General features: G+C 51.4%; 4 protein-coding genes across 5 annotated transcripts; 3 read left to right on the top strand and 1 right to left on the bottom strand.

The window, feature by feature from the left end:
- Nucleotides 1-216: 216 nt before the first annotated feature.
- PPTG_23993 (hypothetical protein) lies at nt 217-6653 on the top strand (the record flags this gene model as incomplete). Its single annotated transcript, XM_008914590.1, has 3 exons — nt 217-2456; nt 2528-2651; nt 2727-6653. 3 exons carry the CDS (start codon nt 217-219, stop codon nt 6651-6653), a joined length of 6291 nt encoding a protein of 2096 aa, XP_008912838.1.
- A 227-nt stretch (nt 6654-6880) lies between these two features.
- PPTG_16998 lies at nt 6881-8673 on the bottom strand. 2 transcript variants are annotated; one of them, XM_008914588.1, is made up of 3 exons: nt 8530-8673; nt 7803-8460; nt 6881-7740 (listed from the first exon to the last, which is right to left on the bottom strand). In XM_008914588.1, the coding sequence occupies exons 1-3, from the start codon at nt 8633-8635 to the stop codon at nt 7017-7019; spliced, it is 1488 nt and encodes a 495-aa protein (XP_008912836.1). In that variant the 5' UTR covers nt 8636-8673; the 3' UTR covers nt 6881-7016. The 2 variants fall into 2 exon arrangements, with proteins under 2 accessions (XP_008912836.1, XP_008912837.1); XM_008914589.1 differs by lacking the exon at nt 8530-8673 and having other exon boundaries at nt 7803-8510.
- PPTG_16997 (hypothetical protein) lies at nt 8309-11770 on the top strand. Its single transcript, XM_008914587.1, has one exon. It carries the CDS (start codon nt 8742-8744, stop codon nt 11322-11324), a length of 2583 nt encoding a protein of 860 aa, XP_008912835.1. The 5' UTR covers nt 8309-8741; the 3' UTR covers nt 11325-11770.
- A 138-nt stretch (nt 11771-11908) lies between these two features.
- Nucleotides 11909-16908, top strand: PPTG_16996 (hypothetical protein; the record flags this gene model as incomplete). The annotated part of the gene is made up of 2 exons (XM_008914586.1): nt 11909-16823; nt 16868-16908. 2 exons carry the CDS (start codon nt 11909-11911, stop codon nt 16906-16908), a joined length of 4956 nt encoding a protein of 1651 aa, XP_008912834.1.
- Between the last annotated feature and the right edge of the window lie 42 nt (nt 16909-16950).

Raw genomic sequence — 16950 nt, 5'->3', positions numbered from 1 at the left:
GCTTGCGAAAAGCCGACAAATAATGAGCTCGAGATTCAGTTTGAGGAAAGAAAGGGGAAGCTGATTGTTTTACGGAATAATGCTAGCAGTAACCGTCTCGGTGAAGTGGTCGAGGGTGACGAGCTGGTCGGAATCAACAACAAGAGCGTTGTGGGAAAAGATGTGAACGAAGTTTATGCTTTGATCGACAAAATTCCGCCCGATGAGTCCCTACTGATGCGCTTCCGGGCTGCCTGCGTGCAGAATTATCACGGAACAATGGGACAACCAATTCATGAAACAACTCCACAGTCTGAGACGCCTAGCGGCGGAAACGGTGTGGATACAACAGAGCATTCGGTTGAAGAGTATGCGTCGGAACTTCGACAGAGCTTTTTGGCATCGCTGGAGAAGCAGAACCCTCGAAGTCCTAGCAACGTGGACAACTTGCTTCATGCTGGAGCGGTGTCGATGTATGGTGGCTGGAAACAACTGCTGCATATGCAAGCAGCACCGAATCTGTCATTGTTATGTGTGTGTCCATCGTATGCCGATGATGGCGAATATGTCCCTGATTCAGTATTGTTCTTTGGCATCGAATCACTGCCTGGAAAGCTGATTGTGTGGAAAGGAGTCCGCGATGGCGCGTACCATTCTTTTGAACTCATGCCGCTTCAAGTGCAAGACCCAGCAATCAAAAAGAAAGCGAACATTACCTCCATTGCTGGTGAAAGAGACTACCGTCAGCGAGCATTTTCAAGCAAGCGAGCTCTAGGTCACAACAGTCTGAACTCCCTGCTGTTTATCGGTGATACTGCTGGGAACATTGAACACTGGCGCTGTCAGGTTGTCGGAGACATTATCCATTTTACGATGATGAGTTCCAACCCCGTTGGCGACAATAATTCGCCCCCGTCACCAACTGAACACCCTGTACGTGAGCCAACTGGCTCATTTTGCCGGCGCGGATATGTTTCTACTGATCAAGCTGACACGATCGTGGCTGGCGGTATCAGTCACATCGAAGTGGATGATCCGAACCGTTTGGCAGTCATACACGCTGATCAACCCGAAGAACTTCATGTATTTGAAGCCGAGTCCGGGCTCGGAATCCTGCGGCCGGAACAATCGATTTCGTCGAACGGTAGAGGACACGTTTTGGGTTTCACGTGGTGCAATTCGCATGTGGAGTTTAATGTGGATGCGCTAGCGGTAAGATATGAATCCGCTACGGTAATTTATCAGTACGACACGAACTTACACCAATGGTATCAAATTGGAGACGATATCGTGAGCCCTCTACCTCTGTTCGATTGTACCCGAGACTCGTCGGCTCTGCTGATTGGTGGCGGTCATCTAAAGGATTCTCGACTGGATCAACCTTCATTCCAACCAATATCTAACGAAATGCCTGTGGTTATTGGCAAGTGGGATGAGCCTGGAAGTCTACTGCAACACTCAATGGACTGGAAAGCAGCCGAATCGCCACAGAAACTCCCGGTATGGCATCCCTACGTGCTTCTCACGACGATGTTTGGCATGCACGCGCGTGTCGGAGAGAAAGATACAGTACTAGCTGGAGACCGGACGTCCTATGCGTTTTCCAGAGCTTTCAAAGATGCCACTCAAATGTTGAAATTGCTGGCTAAAGTACTGGAGCACGAGCCATCCGTCCGTGCTAGCGCTTCGAGTGGAGTTCTCTCGTATACTGGTCCAGCACGTTCTAAAAGAACTGCTAGTAAAGAAAATGGACACGCTCGAATGCTGGAGTCTATCGGTCGATACTCGACTTCTATTCATCGAAGTGATCAAATTGACAAGGCGGAGAATCTCTTTGCCGCTCCAATGAGTAGAGGCAATCAGAAGAAGTATAGCTACGACGAGGAGGAGAGTTTTTTCGATGAGGACGACCAACGCACTCTTGCAGCAAGTGAAGCAGAGACAGTTCTGGCTGCCGTTGAATCTATGCTCTTGGGTAAGACGCATGTAGTACAAGGGAACGCATCCGTTTTGTTCGCCTCATTCAGTGAAGAGCACTTATTAGAGATGAAGGCGCTGCTGGGGTTTGTGGAAGCGATTCAGTCACTTGGCTTTGATTTGGATGCTTCAGCCGCAGATCTGGGGGCTAAACGCTTCTTTTCAATGCATCTATTTGCCAGTTCACTGCGGAGCGCTGTGCTTGCGCACACAGGCAGCAATGCTGACTGTACCGAAAGCAACCCGCAAACCGGAGAGTGTGAGGCCCTTTCAGGCAAACTGAAGTGGAAAAATACATACAGCGAGCGAGAAATCTGCTTCTGGCAACCAAGTTTGGAGGAGACCCCGTCGTCAGGACTGTTGTGGGCTTTACATTCGGATGCACAGCAGTTTTTGTGGGAGCATTGCATTCAGCCCAGCATGCTATGGGACGATATTCGTCCTCTATGGTTGGGACTCTGGATCAAGGATGTGAAGGACCTGCGAGGGATAGTGGAAAGGTTGGCTTTAAGTGGTTATACTGCCAACCAACGTTGTGTTCGTGTCTCTAATGGTTGTGTTGAGTGATCAGGTTTGCAAAGGTCTCCTACGCTCGGACCAAAGACGCGATGGATGTGTGTCTGCTCTACGTGGCATTGGGCAAGAAAAAAGTACTCAGTGCATTAGCAAAGCTGACTCAGTCCGAATCGAACAAGGTGAGAATATCTATGTTACCATAATAATTTGTTCTTGATTGTTTTATCTAATGTACTGTGCGTGCATGATTGTAGACGCTGGCCTCGTTCTTGAATAATGATTTTTCTGAAAAGCGCTGGAGCAATGCTGCAGTGAAAAATGCGTATTCTCTTCTTAGCAAGAAGAAATACGAGCCTGCAGCGGCATTCTTCCTTCTGAGTGAACCTCCGCGGATTCAAGATGCGATTCGAGTTCTTTCGATGCGGCTTAGAGATCCAAGTTTGGCACTGGTGATTGCTAGACTTGTGGAATATGAAACAGACAAGCTCCAACATGACTTCACAACGAACCAGGCCGGAATTACTCCGGCTGGGAACATCACAAAGCAATTGCTGGAGCAAGAGATAATACCTCTGTTCCGCCGAAAGCATGAGGTATGGCTGGAAAGCTGTGCGTTGTGGTGGCTTGAAGAATTCGAACAAGCGTGGGCTGTGCTTCTCCCGCAATTCCAAGACGTGGATGTTTGTGGAGGCAATGAATTGACCCTTCCTACCAAGAACGACCTCGTTTCAAGTGTGTTGCGAGCTACTCACTTCTACGTCAACCTCACGTCACTCACGGTCTACTTCCAGCATCTTCACTCCAGTGTCAACTCTTCGTTGCTCAGTTGGGCGAAGAAGAAAATGCAACAGAAAGCGTATCCTGACCTCCCAACATCCCCAGCGCCAACATCTTCAGGCAAGAGGCGTCTACAGCTTGCGTCGACAGCAGATATCGAGCACGCGTTTTCGTTTGCAGCCTATGTATGCAAACGAAGTGGATTGAGCGATACCGCTCTCGTCGAGATGCTCCAAGCTCGACATTTAGTGAACCTCCATGCACGTTTCGAGATCTCGACAGTCGAAGCTGGAAGCGACCAGATCAGTGAGTTACCGATAGACGAAGAGCAGGACTATGCATCGGGAAGTCCTACGTCTCCTCGGTTCCAGTCGTCACTTAAAAACTGGAGACGAGGAAGTACGCTGTCGTGTATTACGTCACCGATTTCAAGCAAGTCCCCTCGACAACGGACTTGGGGTGTGTCCCAGAGACGAATGAGCTTCATGGGTGACTTTAGTCCCCCAATGCTGGCGGGGAAAAAGCAGCGCAATCGCGCAAACTCCTTTTCGTGGTCAAAGGCGTTGCAATCTGAGAAGCCCATTCCGACAGCACCGTGGCTGAAAGCTCAGATCGCTGATATCGAGTGTAGACGATGGGCTTCGTCTGCCTTTGTAGGGAAGATGATTGGTATTCGAGTAGCTCGTGAGATGATCAGCCACTTCCGCGCCGAATTGGACACGTGGTTTCGACATGGAGATGACGTCGACTCTCCTACACACGCTGTGACGATCTCAACTTCTCCTGGACAACGGCATTACCATCGCGTTAAGCTTCACAGAGAGTTTTTGGATGAGTTGTGTACTCCACTTTGCGAGCAGTTCCAGGTGGACCGCAACTACGTTTACGAAGCTGCACTCGCAGTGATGCATCCGCATGCGTATCTCCATATCGTCGAAGTTTGTTTCCTGTTGTCGGAACTTGGCAGAGTGTCGACTTTGCGCAAGTGGGTTGAGTATGTGTCGTTGTCGATGCTGCATTCGTGCTCAACGTTTGCATCGTGCAGCATTGCCGAGGACGTATATCGTGACTGGGAGGGCCTGACAATCCAGCTGTGCTATATTCTGAATCTCGACGCGCAGAAACAGATAACTATTCCGTCTCAAGTGATCGCGCACATTAGTGTTGCTGTTCGTACAGGAATCATTTTCTTGGGCTGGGCGCGACAACGATCTGATATTGTTCGACAAGCAGTCACATTGCCATTCTATACTTTTGGTACGGCCAATGGCGAATCGGAATCGACTCCCTCGCTGAGCTCTTTTGCATTTGAGAAGAACTTGCGGTTGCTTTGCCGGTTGTTGCAGAAATCTACGACAAGCACGAATGAGTTGCGTAAAAGTCGGATATTCGAAGGAAATCTGGGCTACACTTTCCTAGGCGCTGTTGCCGCCGGTCAAGCTGGTGAAGACAGTATTTCACTGTTGTCGTGGGGAGGAATCGACAACGCAGCAAGCCATAACCAGTTCAAGATTCGCAAGATGTACACTCTGATTCTTATGGTGTCTGTGCTCCGGACACTGTATGCTCGAGCGACTGTTTTCCTCAGCACGTACCAGAACGATATTGACTCTAACAACGAGGCAGGCATGGAAACAGATATTGCAAGTTCGTTGTTTACTCCACAGAAACTGTGGAAAGCACTGGGCGAAGGCCCGTTAGAAGGACTGAAGCGATGGTACGCGCTGATCGAGTCTCATTTGCGATGCGAGTTTGACTACTCCGTGAAAGAAGTGCCGTGTCTTTGTGGTCTCTACAGCCTGGACACTGCAGCCTTTGAAGAAGCTGCTGCAAATGGTTGGAAGGAGATAGATGACGGTGAAAATCCCGAAAGCTCTATTCACAATGGCACCGGAAATGGGAACGGAACTGCTGATTCTGTCGTGAGGAATAACGCCACCGCTGTATCTCCGATTGAATCTGATAATGAAATCGAAAACGAGAGTCCGGGCAGCTTGCAGGCTTTTCTTCACGATATTGGAATGTGTTTTGAGATGCATACGGCGCTGGTTAACGCAAGTGATGACTACGTGCTGCTCCTGATGCAGAATGCAGATGTCGGAGTTCAAACAACCTTACGACGATTCCGCATCGATCCTCGGGTGTACGTGAAGAGCTTTGTGCTTCGGGATGCATTCGCGTGGTTCGCCCACCACGATATCTTTAAAGCAGATACAGCAGCTGACACTATCGCCCAAATTCATGCGTTTCTAAGTCGCTGTTGCAAGCAGCGTAAACTGCGATTGCTGGTCGCCCACCGCGGTGAAGATTCACAAATGTTCCCGTTGGATCATCATCACGCACGTCCACACCATGACAGTGACGCTGATACCCACTCGGTCACGAGTGAACTTTCATTGCCGCGATCACGATTTACGAGTGCAGTTGGGAGTGATATGCCCACCTCGGAATCTAGCGACAAGGGAACCTTGCCTAAGGCGTTCTACTTGCAGTCTATGATGTTCGTGGACCCCTGGGAAGTCGAGGCGGAGTGGAATGTGCGCCGATACATGCACAATGGGCAATCTCCACTACATGTGGAGCTTGGATGGGACCGCTTGAGTCCGATCTGCTCGGAGACGTGCGATGAGATTGTCGAATCGGCATTTGAAGCAAATCCTGATCTCGTGGCTATGTGGAAAACCACAGGAGGTGAGGGCTGGCTTGTTACTGCTATTACTCAGTACCGTTTAGACGGACTCCATTCGTATCGCACACTCCACCAGCATATTCAACGTGGCCTTGCTGGCAAAGAGGAGCCGAGAGTTCCACTTCTGGTTGAGATATATTCGCGTAGTCAACGCAATGCGATGTTTGAAGTAGCAGGCTTACCTCACCGATTTGTTGGAGTTATCACAGTGGAGCTGGTGGAAGCGAAGGATTTGATTGCGTGCAGCTGGATAGGAAAATGGAGCAACGCGTACGTGTTCTTGGAGCTGTGTCATGCTAAAGACAAACCACGCGAAACAGCGGAAGAGTGGAGTTTACAAACCTATCGAAGCCCAGTCGGTGAAGGTGGAGTTAACCCTCGGTGGAATCTAGAAGAAAACAAATTCGCTTTCCGGTTCGCTATCCCCACCCACGGCAAACACACTGCTCGTCCGACCAGAAACGTTCATTTCTCTAATGGTGGGGGAAATAGCCGCAATGTGGATGTACAGTCGAGTCACTTGGCCTCGCAATTGTGGAATGCCGATGTCAATGATCAGACTCGAGAATCCGTGGATGCTCTCGAGAAGCTGCTTCCTTCGGTGTTTTCAGGTCCACCAGCAATGCTGCGGTGCACCGTATACCAGAAGAACAAAGTTTTGAGCCATCAGTTCATGGGTAGAACAAAGGTGAGTACCATCAGCATTCTTGCATAGCGTGGTTAACTAAACTCAACTGCTTTGTGTCGGTGTAGGTCCCTCTGGATGAACTCACTTCCGGCAATCCTATGGACTACTGGCTGCCACTTGAAGACACAACGAGCGGGTCGTTGCACGTGAGGATCTCGTTGTCTTTCCAGCTCATGTGCTCATCCATGGCTGGACAGTCCGATTCAAAGGTTTTGCGGTGAGGTCGCTTGGTTATGAAAGTATTTGAAGCTGACTGTGCGATTACCACTGCAGCCTTCAACTTAAAGGCCAGCATAGCAAACTGAGTTGTATTCACAGATTCACGGACATATCGATTTCGTTGTACTACAGTGCGGTACTCACATGCCATTGACCTACGATGACACAAATTTATCTAGCTGGCGGGTTCATGTATCGTACGTTTCCATCTTCTGCGCCTCTGGTGACGATCGCAAAGCCGTCCTTGACTGTGTTGAAGTCATTCTTGGTGCTGATGCTAGTGTCCTTGTAAATCGCCTTCTGACAGGTCGAGGACGGTGTGACTGTAACCTCAACGGTGGTGATAGCAGCCAAATCACCCACACACTTGGGAAGGTCGTCCTGTGTGGCACCGAAGAACTCGCGTACGGGTGTACTGAAATTCGTGAACACTCCATTTTGCAACGATGACAACAACTGGCACGAGATGAAGGCTGAAGCAACTTCTGTTGTCTTCCCCTTCATCTCCGAGGTCTGGTCGCACGCGACCAAGTCGTTCACCAAAGTGTTGATGCCAGCAGCATCCTCAAACGTGCTCTTAGCCGTAGCGTATGAGATCGCACCGGTGGCACTCGTTTTAGTGCTGCACTGCAGAGACGATTTCTTGAGCATATTCTGGAGGAACGGGCCGATCTCGTACTGGACAGCGAAGGAGTTCATGCTCTTAAAACTGGTGCCGACGTTCTTGAAAAACGCACCGAGATCGGCGTGTTTTTCGACAGTTGTGCTCTTGATTTTCATGGGGATCGTAGCAGTCGGAGAAATCTTCACGTTGCCATTTCCTTTACAGGATTCGGTCAGGGGAATGCTCTGGTTGCAGCTCTGGAAGAATTGATACACCATATCTATAGTTGCGCTACTCAATCAAACACACGGTCAGTATTACATACACAGCACAAAAGCTCTAGAAAAACGTACTAGTGACTGAGGAAGATTGGGTCAAAAGCAGCAGCACGGGTCTCATACACGCCCCCAAGAATACTGTGCAGAGTCATCTGAATAGAGTTCTGGACTTCCTTGCGCAGTGTATCCATCGTGGAGGCACCGCTACTGGTTGTGCCGTTGGCTTCGCTGGCATGTCGAATTAAATCTGTGAAAGTGGTGGGGCCGAATTCCAACGACGAATCGCCGATATCCCAGTCTCCTCGTGGTATGCACTTCTCGCATTTTTTGCTGTTTGTACAGGCATGTGCTGCCACGCTGGAGTTCGCGCAGTTTCCGCTTGGAATGGCCTCACCGTTCACGACATACGCTCCAGCCATGATTTTGGGGCCCTTGCAGCCTCCGAGATCCTCCAGAATCGGCGAGCATCCCACAATACCGTTGCATTCCGTGGTCGTCGTGATGCGTTTGGCCGAGTCTTCGAAGATATCCCAGTACGGAAGTGTCAGGTCGCTGAAACTCGTGTCCAGCGAGCGCAACATGTTCTCGTAGCCGAGTAGGTACTTGCGGTACCACGCCGGTGCTCCACAAGTGCCTACGACCTGATCCAGACTGCCTGAGTCCATATAAACCTGCGTGAAGAGCATGTGATTCCCCGACGTCATGGCCTTCTCCAAAGCGCTCAGATACAGTTCTGCAGAACATCAGTCGGTCACAGTATAAGGTACTACATCCAGCACCATCACAACCTTGGAGCACGCACCTCTCTCATCGTTGCTATATGCCGCCCAGCTCTTTCGCACTCGCGTGGCTTTCGCGTTCGCCGTCGCTGCCAGCACAGCAAGCACCAGCAGCACGCGCACAACCATCACTTGGAGTCGCCTCGGTATTCGACAAAGAGCATCTGACTCTTTGACTGGCTATCTGTACCCTGACTTTGGTACATAATGTATTGTACATCATATTGTGGAAACGATGTGTAACGCCTCTCTACCCCATCGAAAAGACTGGTGCCAATTGTGCGAAGAGCTCAGTTGGATATCTTTCCACGTGTGCGCACTTGAGAGCAACATGACGACTACGTTCGACGACCGCGCGGCACTGGAGGAGGCAATCGAGTCGTGCTCGGTCACTGTGCGTGAGCTGCAGGAGAAGATGCGCAACAAAGACGACTCTGTTGCCATGGAGGACATCAAGAAGGAGGTCAAGAAGCTCGTGGATCTGCGCAAGGAGCTCCAGGACTGGACGCAGAAAGAGGAGCAAGAAGAAAACAACCAGGACGAAGAAGAGACTCCTGAGACGATCGATGCTGAGGAGGAGCTGGAGGAGCGCGCATCTGATCTCGAGAGCCGTGTGGCCAAGACCGACGACAAGTTGACGACGCTGGAGACCGAAGTGACGCAGATTGAACGCACGAAGAAGGCCATGAAGTATCTTGAAGAGCATGAGACCAAGGAGACAGTGGTGGAGAATGTGGAGACAGAAACTGTCGTGACGAAGAGCTCCAAGAAGAACAAGAAGAAAAACAAAAAGAACAAGCAAAAATCTGAAGAGGAGACGCAGTCGGTTTCCTTAGATACGGAGCAGGTTGCTGAGCTGATGACGCAGCTTGAGGCGGAGCGTGTGAAGGTGCAGGAGGCCAATCAAACGGTCGAGAAGCTGCAGAAGTCGGTGGAGACGTTGGCGCAGGAGAAGAGCGAAGCTGTTGCCAAGTTGACGGCGGAGCTCGAGACCGAACGCTCTAAGGGTGAGCAGGCCAGTCAGAAGAGCCAGGAGATGCAGAAACTGGAGCAGGACCTGCGTGATGCACAGGATAAACTGCAGCAGGAGGTTGCTACTATTAAACAGGAGAAGGATGAGGCTGTTGCTAAGCTGACGGAGGAGCTCGAGAAGGAGCGCTCCAAGGTGGAACAGGCCAGTCAGTCAAGCCAGGAGACTGAGTCCAAGCTGGAAAAGTCGGTCGCTGCTCTTACAAAGGAGAAGTCAGAGCTAGAGAGTAAGCTGCAGGCTGCAGAGGACGCCACTAAGGCTGCGCGTGACGAGTTGGAGGCCAAGATTCAAGCCGCGGATGCTGCTGCTAAGACCACGCGTGACGAACTGGAAGCGAAGCTTCATGCTGCGGAAGGCATGACCAAATCGACTCGCGAGGAGCTTGAAAAGCTGCAGACTGAACTGTCAGAGATTAAGGACGAGAAGGAGACGCGAGAGACTCACCTGGGCAAACTGTGGAAGAATATCGAGGATCTTCAGCTGGCGAACAAGGAGCTCACGGAGAAGAACGCGTCGATCGAGGCTGATGCCAAGGCTATGCGTGCTGAGGCCGAGAAGACTATCGCTGAGCACTCGTCGTACGAGGACAAGACCGAGACGTTCACTGCTGAGATCGAGGCTGCCAAAGCGGAGCTTGAGGCGTCCAAGACTGAGGTGGAGAAGCTGACGAGCGAATTGAGCGCATCCAAGTCGAGCTCTGACGAGCGTATTCAGACACTGGAGAAGGAGCTGGAAGCTGCTAAGAAGAACGCACAGGAAGTCTCTGCTGAGCTGGAATCTCTGCGTACGTCGAGTCAGGAGTCAGAGTCGAAGGTTGCGAGCTCAGACGAGCGTATTCAGACGCTCGAGAAGGAACTTGGATCAGCGAAGCAGAGCGTCCAAGCGGTGTCATCTGAGCGGGATGCACTGCGCTCGTCGATTGAGGGGTCTGAGCGTACACACAAGGAGGAAATCGAGAAACTCACGGCGCAGATCTCTGAGCTACAGTCCACTGAAGGCCAGAGTAGCGAGCTGGCTGAGGAGCTCAAGAAGGCCCAGGAGGCTGCCAAGGCTGCCATCGCCGACAAGGAGGAGGTCGGTCGTCAACTGCTCGAGATGAAGGATAATGTGATCCAGTTGAAGCTCGAAAGCGAGAAGGCTCTAAGTCAGGCATCGGAGAACGGCGCGCAGCTGAAGAAGCTATTGGTGGACTTGGAGGCTCGTACGGCTGAAGCGAAGCAGATGAAGGCTCTGTACGACGATCTGGTATCGCAGCGTACGAACGCTGAAGACCAGCTGCAGGATCTGCGTGGTTTAGCCGCTACGAACGAGGAAATGCTTAAGAAGGCCCGTGCATCTCTGCTTGATGCGAACGAGGAGTTGAAGGAGGCTCGCGCTAACTCGTTGAAGTGGAAAAACTCGGCCCAAGCGGCCAAGACGCTGATGAACGCCAAGATCGCGGACGCTGAGAGTGCTAGCAAGCAGCTCAAGAAGGCGCGTGCCGATGCGGCGTCAGCTAGTGCGGCTCGTTCCCAGCTAACTTCCAGCCTTGAGGCTAAGAAGAAGAAGGTGGCGAAGACCAAGCAGGAGCTTGCTACAGTCCGTGCTGAACTTGTCAAGGCTTTGGAGGCTATGGAGACCGAGCGCACGCAGTCCAAACAGGCACAGGCCGCACAAGTTGCCAAGCTGCGTGAGATCTCTGAGCAGACAGTGGCTCAGCTTAATAGCCAGGTCCAGTCGTACCGCATGATGCTTGTGGTTCTTCTCCCGATCCTCATTGCTGTGGTCGTGTACGCGATCTCGCAATAAATCAAGTAGTAGGTGGCATTCTGGTAAATGAAGGGGCAAGCACTTATCTTTACCAAAATGTTGTGATTGATAATTATTGTAAAAGACAGCAGCAACACAACGACAAGTTTGTATGATGGAAACACCAACTTGTTGCTTCCAACGAGTCGGATGCAAATGGTGAAGTACAGTGCAGGGTTCTTGAAGCGCAGCGAAATGGCTACACTGCAGAAACGACACGGGAAGATCGCGACATAGTTTATCCAAGTGTAACGTCGTGTAGTTGCCGGTCGGAATAGAAATTCTTTTTTTTCGTTGCCAGCGTCGGACCAAGCACTGACACCAACGAGGACAACAACCAGTTCCTAGTAGGAACCTCCTACACGTATGCTATACACCGAGGATCTAATTCATAGAATGCATGTACCAGAGCGTGAAGGTTTCTGTCTTCGTGACGAAAACCCATAATGTACCGTTTTTATGGTACCTGACCTTTCTGCCCACCTGTCGTCAGCGGTGCTATTGGCTCTCATGATTTCTACCAATCCTGATCGGTCTCGAACTGCTATCCCGTCCACGCGGCACAGCTCGCGCCACAGCGCAAGATGATGAAGGAGACCGAGGCCGCGCTCGCGGCCAACGGCGGCGCCACGCTGTCCGGTGCGTTCCCCCGTCTGCGTCGTCGCTCGTTCCTCTTTCTGTTGATGCGCAGAAAGCCCGAGTTTCCTCCGTTTAGCTCACGTCCGGCCCTCAAATTGTCGTGTAATTGTGTTCCATCAGGCCCAGACGCGCAACGCCTCGAGACGGACAAGCGCGAGCTCATCGAGAAGCTCAAGAAGGCGGTGGCGGCTGGCAAAGCCATGAAGAAGCAGCTGGAGCAGCATCAGGAGGACAAAACGACGCTAAAGCGGCAGCTCGAGGACAAGGAAGGTGAGCTCATGCTCGCCATGTCCAAGGTAGAGGCGTTCCAGGTAGAGCTCCAGGCCCAGCAGCAGGACAAGGACGAGCTGCAGAAGACCGCAGCACAGGAAGAAGCGAGAGTGATGGTCTTTCAAGAGGAGAAGAATCGACTAACTGACCAGGTGGCGGCCATGCTGGAGGACAAGCAACAGCGCGAGCGGGAGACCCAACAGCTCGTGGATGAGAACCACACACTACAGAGTAAAGTAGACGATCTCATGCAGCAGGTTCAAGGTGCTAGAGAGCAACGAGAAGACGTCGAACAGATGTACTTGGAGGTGGCGTCCAAGTTAAACCAGGCGTTGAGGGACAATGACGAGCTGAAGAAAACTAATTCGTCGGGAGACCGTATAACTGAGCTGGAGACACAGCTTAAGGCACTGGAGAGCAATGCCGAGCAGTTCGAACAGGATAAGCTACAGCTTACACAGCAGATCGAGGCGCTTACTGCGTCCAATGACAGGGTAACAGCAGAGCTGGCTGAGGTCGCAGATATCCGCGATAAGCTGCTGGTACACGTTGGTATCGACCTGACGTTCGAGAGCATCGAGTCGCTGCTTGATACGAAGAACAAGGAGATTCAGATGCTCACGGAACAGCTCTCGGCCGCTGAGGCTCCTCAAGAACAGGCTATTCGTGAGGCGGTAAGTGCTGCTGTTGCTGAGGCAGAAAGCCTGCAGTCGAAGTTGGAGACACTACAGACAGAGTATGATGCTTTGAGTAGCGAAAAGACTGAGCAGGAGAAGACGGTGGAGGAGCTTCGTGCGGAGTTGGAACGTGTCGCTGAGGAGCACTCAGCGTCGCTAGGAGAACAGCGACGAGCGTGTGAGGAACAGCGAGTGGAGATTGACCAGTTAACAGCACAATTGGAAGATGCTAAGATGCAGAAGCAGCAATTTAGCAACGGTTTCTTTATGATTAAGGCCAAGATCGAAGGACTGGTTGTTACGCTACAGATAGACAAGCCCATGTCCACAGAATCTGATGCGGAGAGCCCACGGTTAGAGGAACTGGAGGCGCATCTGGATCACATTGAGAAGCAGCTTGTTGGTGCTGCGAAACCAGATATGAATCATCTTGAAAGCGAGTCAAAAACTCTTCAGGAACGGATACACAAGTACGAGGAGGAGAACCAACTTCTGACTGCCAAACTTGAAGAATGTGAAGCTGCGTTGAAGGCTCGTGCCAATGAAATGGAGAAGTTTGCAGCGAAGGCAAGAACTCTCAGTTCTGACTCCGAGAAGTGCGTATCCTCGGGTGAAAATGCTGCATGCAATGGTGACACACCTGAAAGCTCTAACGGAGACGCTAACGACCTCGAGCTGGAAGCTACGAGGGCCCAATTACACGCAGTCGAGGCAGAAATGGCAGCCTGCAAAGCTGAGAACTTGCGGATGATCTTCGAAGTAGCAAAAACAGCCGACAGTGTCGCGAAACTCAAGCAAGATCATGAAGAATTGCTGGTGACGCACTCAAAGACAGCGTCTGAGTTGAATACGGCTCAAGTGCAGCTCGAATCACTGGAATCTGCCAACAAGACGCTCGAATCGGACTTAAAGCGAGCATCTGAGACTCTACGGTGCAATCTCGAGGCTTTCGCGATGCAAAAGGAGGATTTCCAGGCCATCATTGCCAATTTGAATACTGCTGTACTCACGACCGAGCAGGAAAACCACAAGATTAAGCGCGACTTGGAGGATATCAAGACCGAGAACGACGTGTTGGAAGAGCGGATCAGTGAGTTACACGCAGTTGCAGACAGCAAAACGGAGCCAGACGAGTCGCAAGAGAAAGACCGAGAGGTTGAAGAACTTCGCTCTTCATTAGTCCAGGCCAAGGTGAACTTTTTGGAGCAAAAGCAGCAGCTCACAGCGCTGGAGAAGAAGCTGGTGGAGGTGTCCAAGTCAAGTGGTCCTGCTTGTACCGTAAATAACGCAGCGTTAGACGCCGAGCGACGAGAGTTTGAGGCTGCGTTGATCGAGATGATCGAGATGGAGAAGAAGCTCCAAGTGGCTTATGAAGCCAAGCAGGGACTGGAGTCTACACTGCAAGAGCGCATGGAGGCGAAGGCGGATCTTGAAGGCCGGCTATCGATTGCTGAGGACAAGATCGCAGAGCTGGAGCAACAGCTGGAGCAGAAGGTTGCTCTCATTGCCACGATCGAAGAGCAGCTTCGACAAGTCGAAGAAGAACGGGAAAAACTGGCGGACGAGTTTGCCAAGACGAAATCGAAACTGGAACGCAGCAGAGGCAAGTTGGAGGAGAAGGCCATCGAGTTTGAGGCGTTTAAAACAACGACAAACATGCTCAAGGATGAACGCAGTAGATTATTCAACGAGATTTCGCTGCTGAAGGACAAGATCGCCAAGTCTGAGGCTCAAAAGGCAGAGATGGCTGACTCCCAGGAGCTGGCTAATGAAGAGCTGGAGGAGCAGTTGAACGAACTGGCTGATAAGATTGCAGAGATCGAGGCAGAGAAGCAGGATCTTCGTGCGAGGCTCGAGGAGACGGTGTATCGCTCCGAAGAGGATATCCATCAGCTTAGAGAGCGTTTGTACATGCTTGAAGAAGAGAAATCGGGGCTGGATGACGAAAACTTCAAGCTGGAGAGGACGATTGAGCATCTCGAGTCCAAGCTGGACTCTCTGGAAGAGCAGAAGACGCAGCTCGAAGCAGCAAACGCGTCGAGCTCGGAACAACTAAATCTTTTGGAAGAGAAGATGGACAGAGCGACAAGCGAAATCGCGACGTTGTCAGCAGAGAAGAACAGCTTAATGGATTTGCAGCAGTCACTCGAGCTGAATGTGTCGCGTTTGGAAGATGATAAGGTCAAACTGGAGCAAACGTTGGAGGAAACGACGTCGAAGTTGCGTGACGAACTGGAGCTGGTTACAGATCAAGTGAAAGCTCTGCAAACACAGCTTGAGCAAAGCGTTGCTGAGAAAGATGAGCTTACAGCGTCATTATCGGAGCTGCGAGAGCATGCTGAAGCGGACAAGTTGGCGAGCGAGGACGTGGCTGCTAGGTTGGAATCTCAAGTCACAGAGAACCAAACGCTAGAGAACAAGATTTCAGTGTTGAAGCAGATGGCGGAGAAGGCGTTGCAGTCATTGCAAGCTGGCCGTGACGAGCTGTCTGAGGCTGAATCTCGCGCTGCTGTTCTGGTGGAAGAGCGTGATGCTGTCAAGATAGTATTGCAGGAAAAACAGGCTGCGTACGAGGAGTTGACCGCTCAACGCGAGAGATTACAGGAACAAGTCGAAGAGCTTAAGAGTAAACTCCAGCGTACGCAGGAGAAGCATGCAGAGGAAACTGGCGCAGCGGAGGAGACGATTCGTGCGTTAAAGGATGTCGAGACGACGCTGACGGAGTCCCTGGAGTCTGTTAAGAGGGATCTGGCTGAAGCTGAGTCTTGTGTGATGGTGTTGGTGGAGGAGCGCGATGCGGCACGAAAAGATCTGACGGCGAAGGACCTCAAGATTGAGGTGATGACTTCTCAGCAAGGAGAGCTGGAGCTTGCGGCTCAGAAGCTGGAGAGTGAGCTTAACACGCTGCGGAGTAAAAGCTCAGCCGACGCTGAAGCGAGCCAAGAGATCGTTCGTGATCTTGAAGAGTCCAAGACTCAAGCAGAGGACACGGTTAACAGCCTGAAGGAGTCGTATTCTCAAGCTCAAGTTTCTCTACAGACGATCCAGGAGCAGCTAGCTGAGTCGGAGTTGCGGGTTGCAGCACTCGAGAAGGAACGTGATGCTACCCGAACGTCTCTGAACGAACAGGAGTCGACACACGAGACGCTGAGTGCGCTTCAAGAGGACCTGCAAAAGAAGGTTGATGCCTTGGAGACGGAGTTGAAGGAGCTGCGCGAATCCAGCTCGGCAGAGTTAGCTGCTGCGAATGAGACCATCACAAGTCTGAAGATTGCAGAGGCTGAAGAATCAGAAACGTTAGCATCTCTTCGTCAGGAGCTCGCAGAGGCTGAGGGGTGTGTGATGGTGCTAGTTGAAGAGCGTGATGCAGCCAAGAAGACTCTGAGCAAGAGAGAGCTGACTCTGGAGGTTCTGAGCTCGGAACATGGCGAGCTGCAGCTTAAGAGTCAATCGGTGACCACGGAGTTGGAAGCGCTCCGCAATAAAAGTGTAGCGGATGCTCAAGCTGCAGAAGAGACTGTGCAGGCGTTGAAACAGGAAGTGAAGAGCGTGACAGAGGCGTTAGAGTCAGCTCAGAATGAGTTGTCGTCGTCCGAGACACGAGTGAGTTCCCTGACTGCTGAATGTGATGCCGTGACAAAGGCGCTGAGTGAATTAGAGGCTGCACACGAGACTTTGAGAGATCAAAAAGAGGAATTGCGAGAGCGTATCGAGAGTCTGGAGACTGAGAAAAACGACTTGATAAGTCAACACTCGAGTGCGTTTGCAGCTGCCGAAGAGACGATCCGTACACTGCAGACGTCAGAAGCTGAGGTGAAGGAATGCTTAGAGTCAGTTCGAAAAGAATTGTCCGAGGCAGAGACTCGTGTGGAGTCTTTGACTGGAGGATTGAGGGACAAAGATGGCATTGTGAGTAAGCTGACATCAGAAACTGAAGGGTTCCAAGAGCGTATCCAGACGTTGGAAGGCGAGCTACAGGAGCTGCAAAGCCAGCGTGAAGCCGAGACTGAGGCATCAGAGGAGACAATTCGCAGCCTGAA

This window comes from Phytophthora parasitica (genome assembly GCF_000247585.1).
Source record: "Phytophthora parasitica INRA-310 unplaced genomic scaffold supercont2.61, whole genome shotgun sequence".
Classification (NCBI taxonomy): Eukaryota; Oomycota; class Peronosporomycetes; order Peronosporales; family Peronosporaceae; genus Phytophthora; species Phytophthora nicotianae.
This window is presented reverse-complemented; position numbering and strand designations above follow the sequence as displayed.

Coding starts and splice junctions, on each gene's coding strand:
- PPTG_16997 (XM_008914587.1), top strand. CDS start 8,742: ATGTGTAACGCCTCTCTACCCCATCGAAAAGACTGGTGCCAATTGTGC.
- PPTG_16998 (XM_008914588.1), bottom strand. CDS start 8,635: ATGGTTGTGCGCGTGCTGCTGGTGCTTGCTGTGCTGGCAGCGACGGCG. Junction 8,461..8,529: donor ATATAGCAACGATGAGAGAG/GTGCGTGCTCCA, acceptor GATGTTCTGCAG/AACTGTATCTGAGCGCTTTG. Junction 7,741..7,802: donor CCAATCTTCCTCAGTCACTA/GTACGTTTTTCT, acceptor TTGATTGAGTAG/CGCAACTATAGATATGGTGT.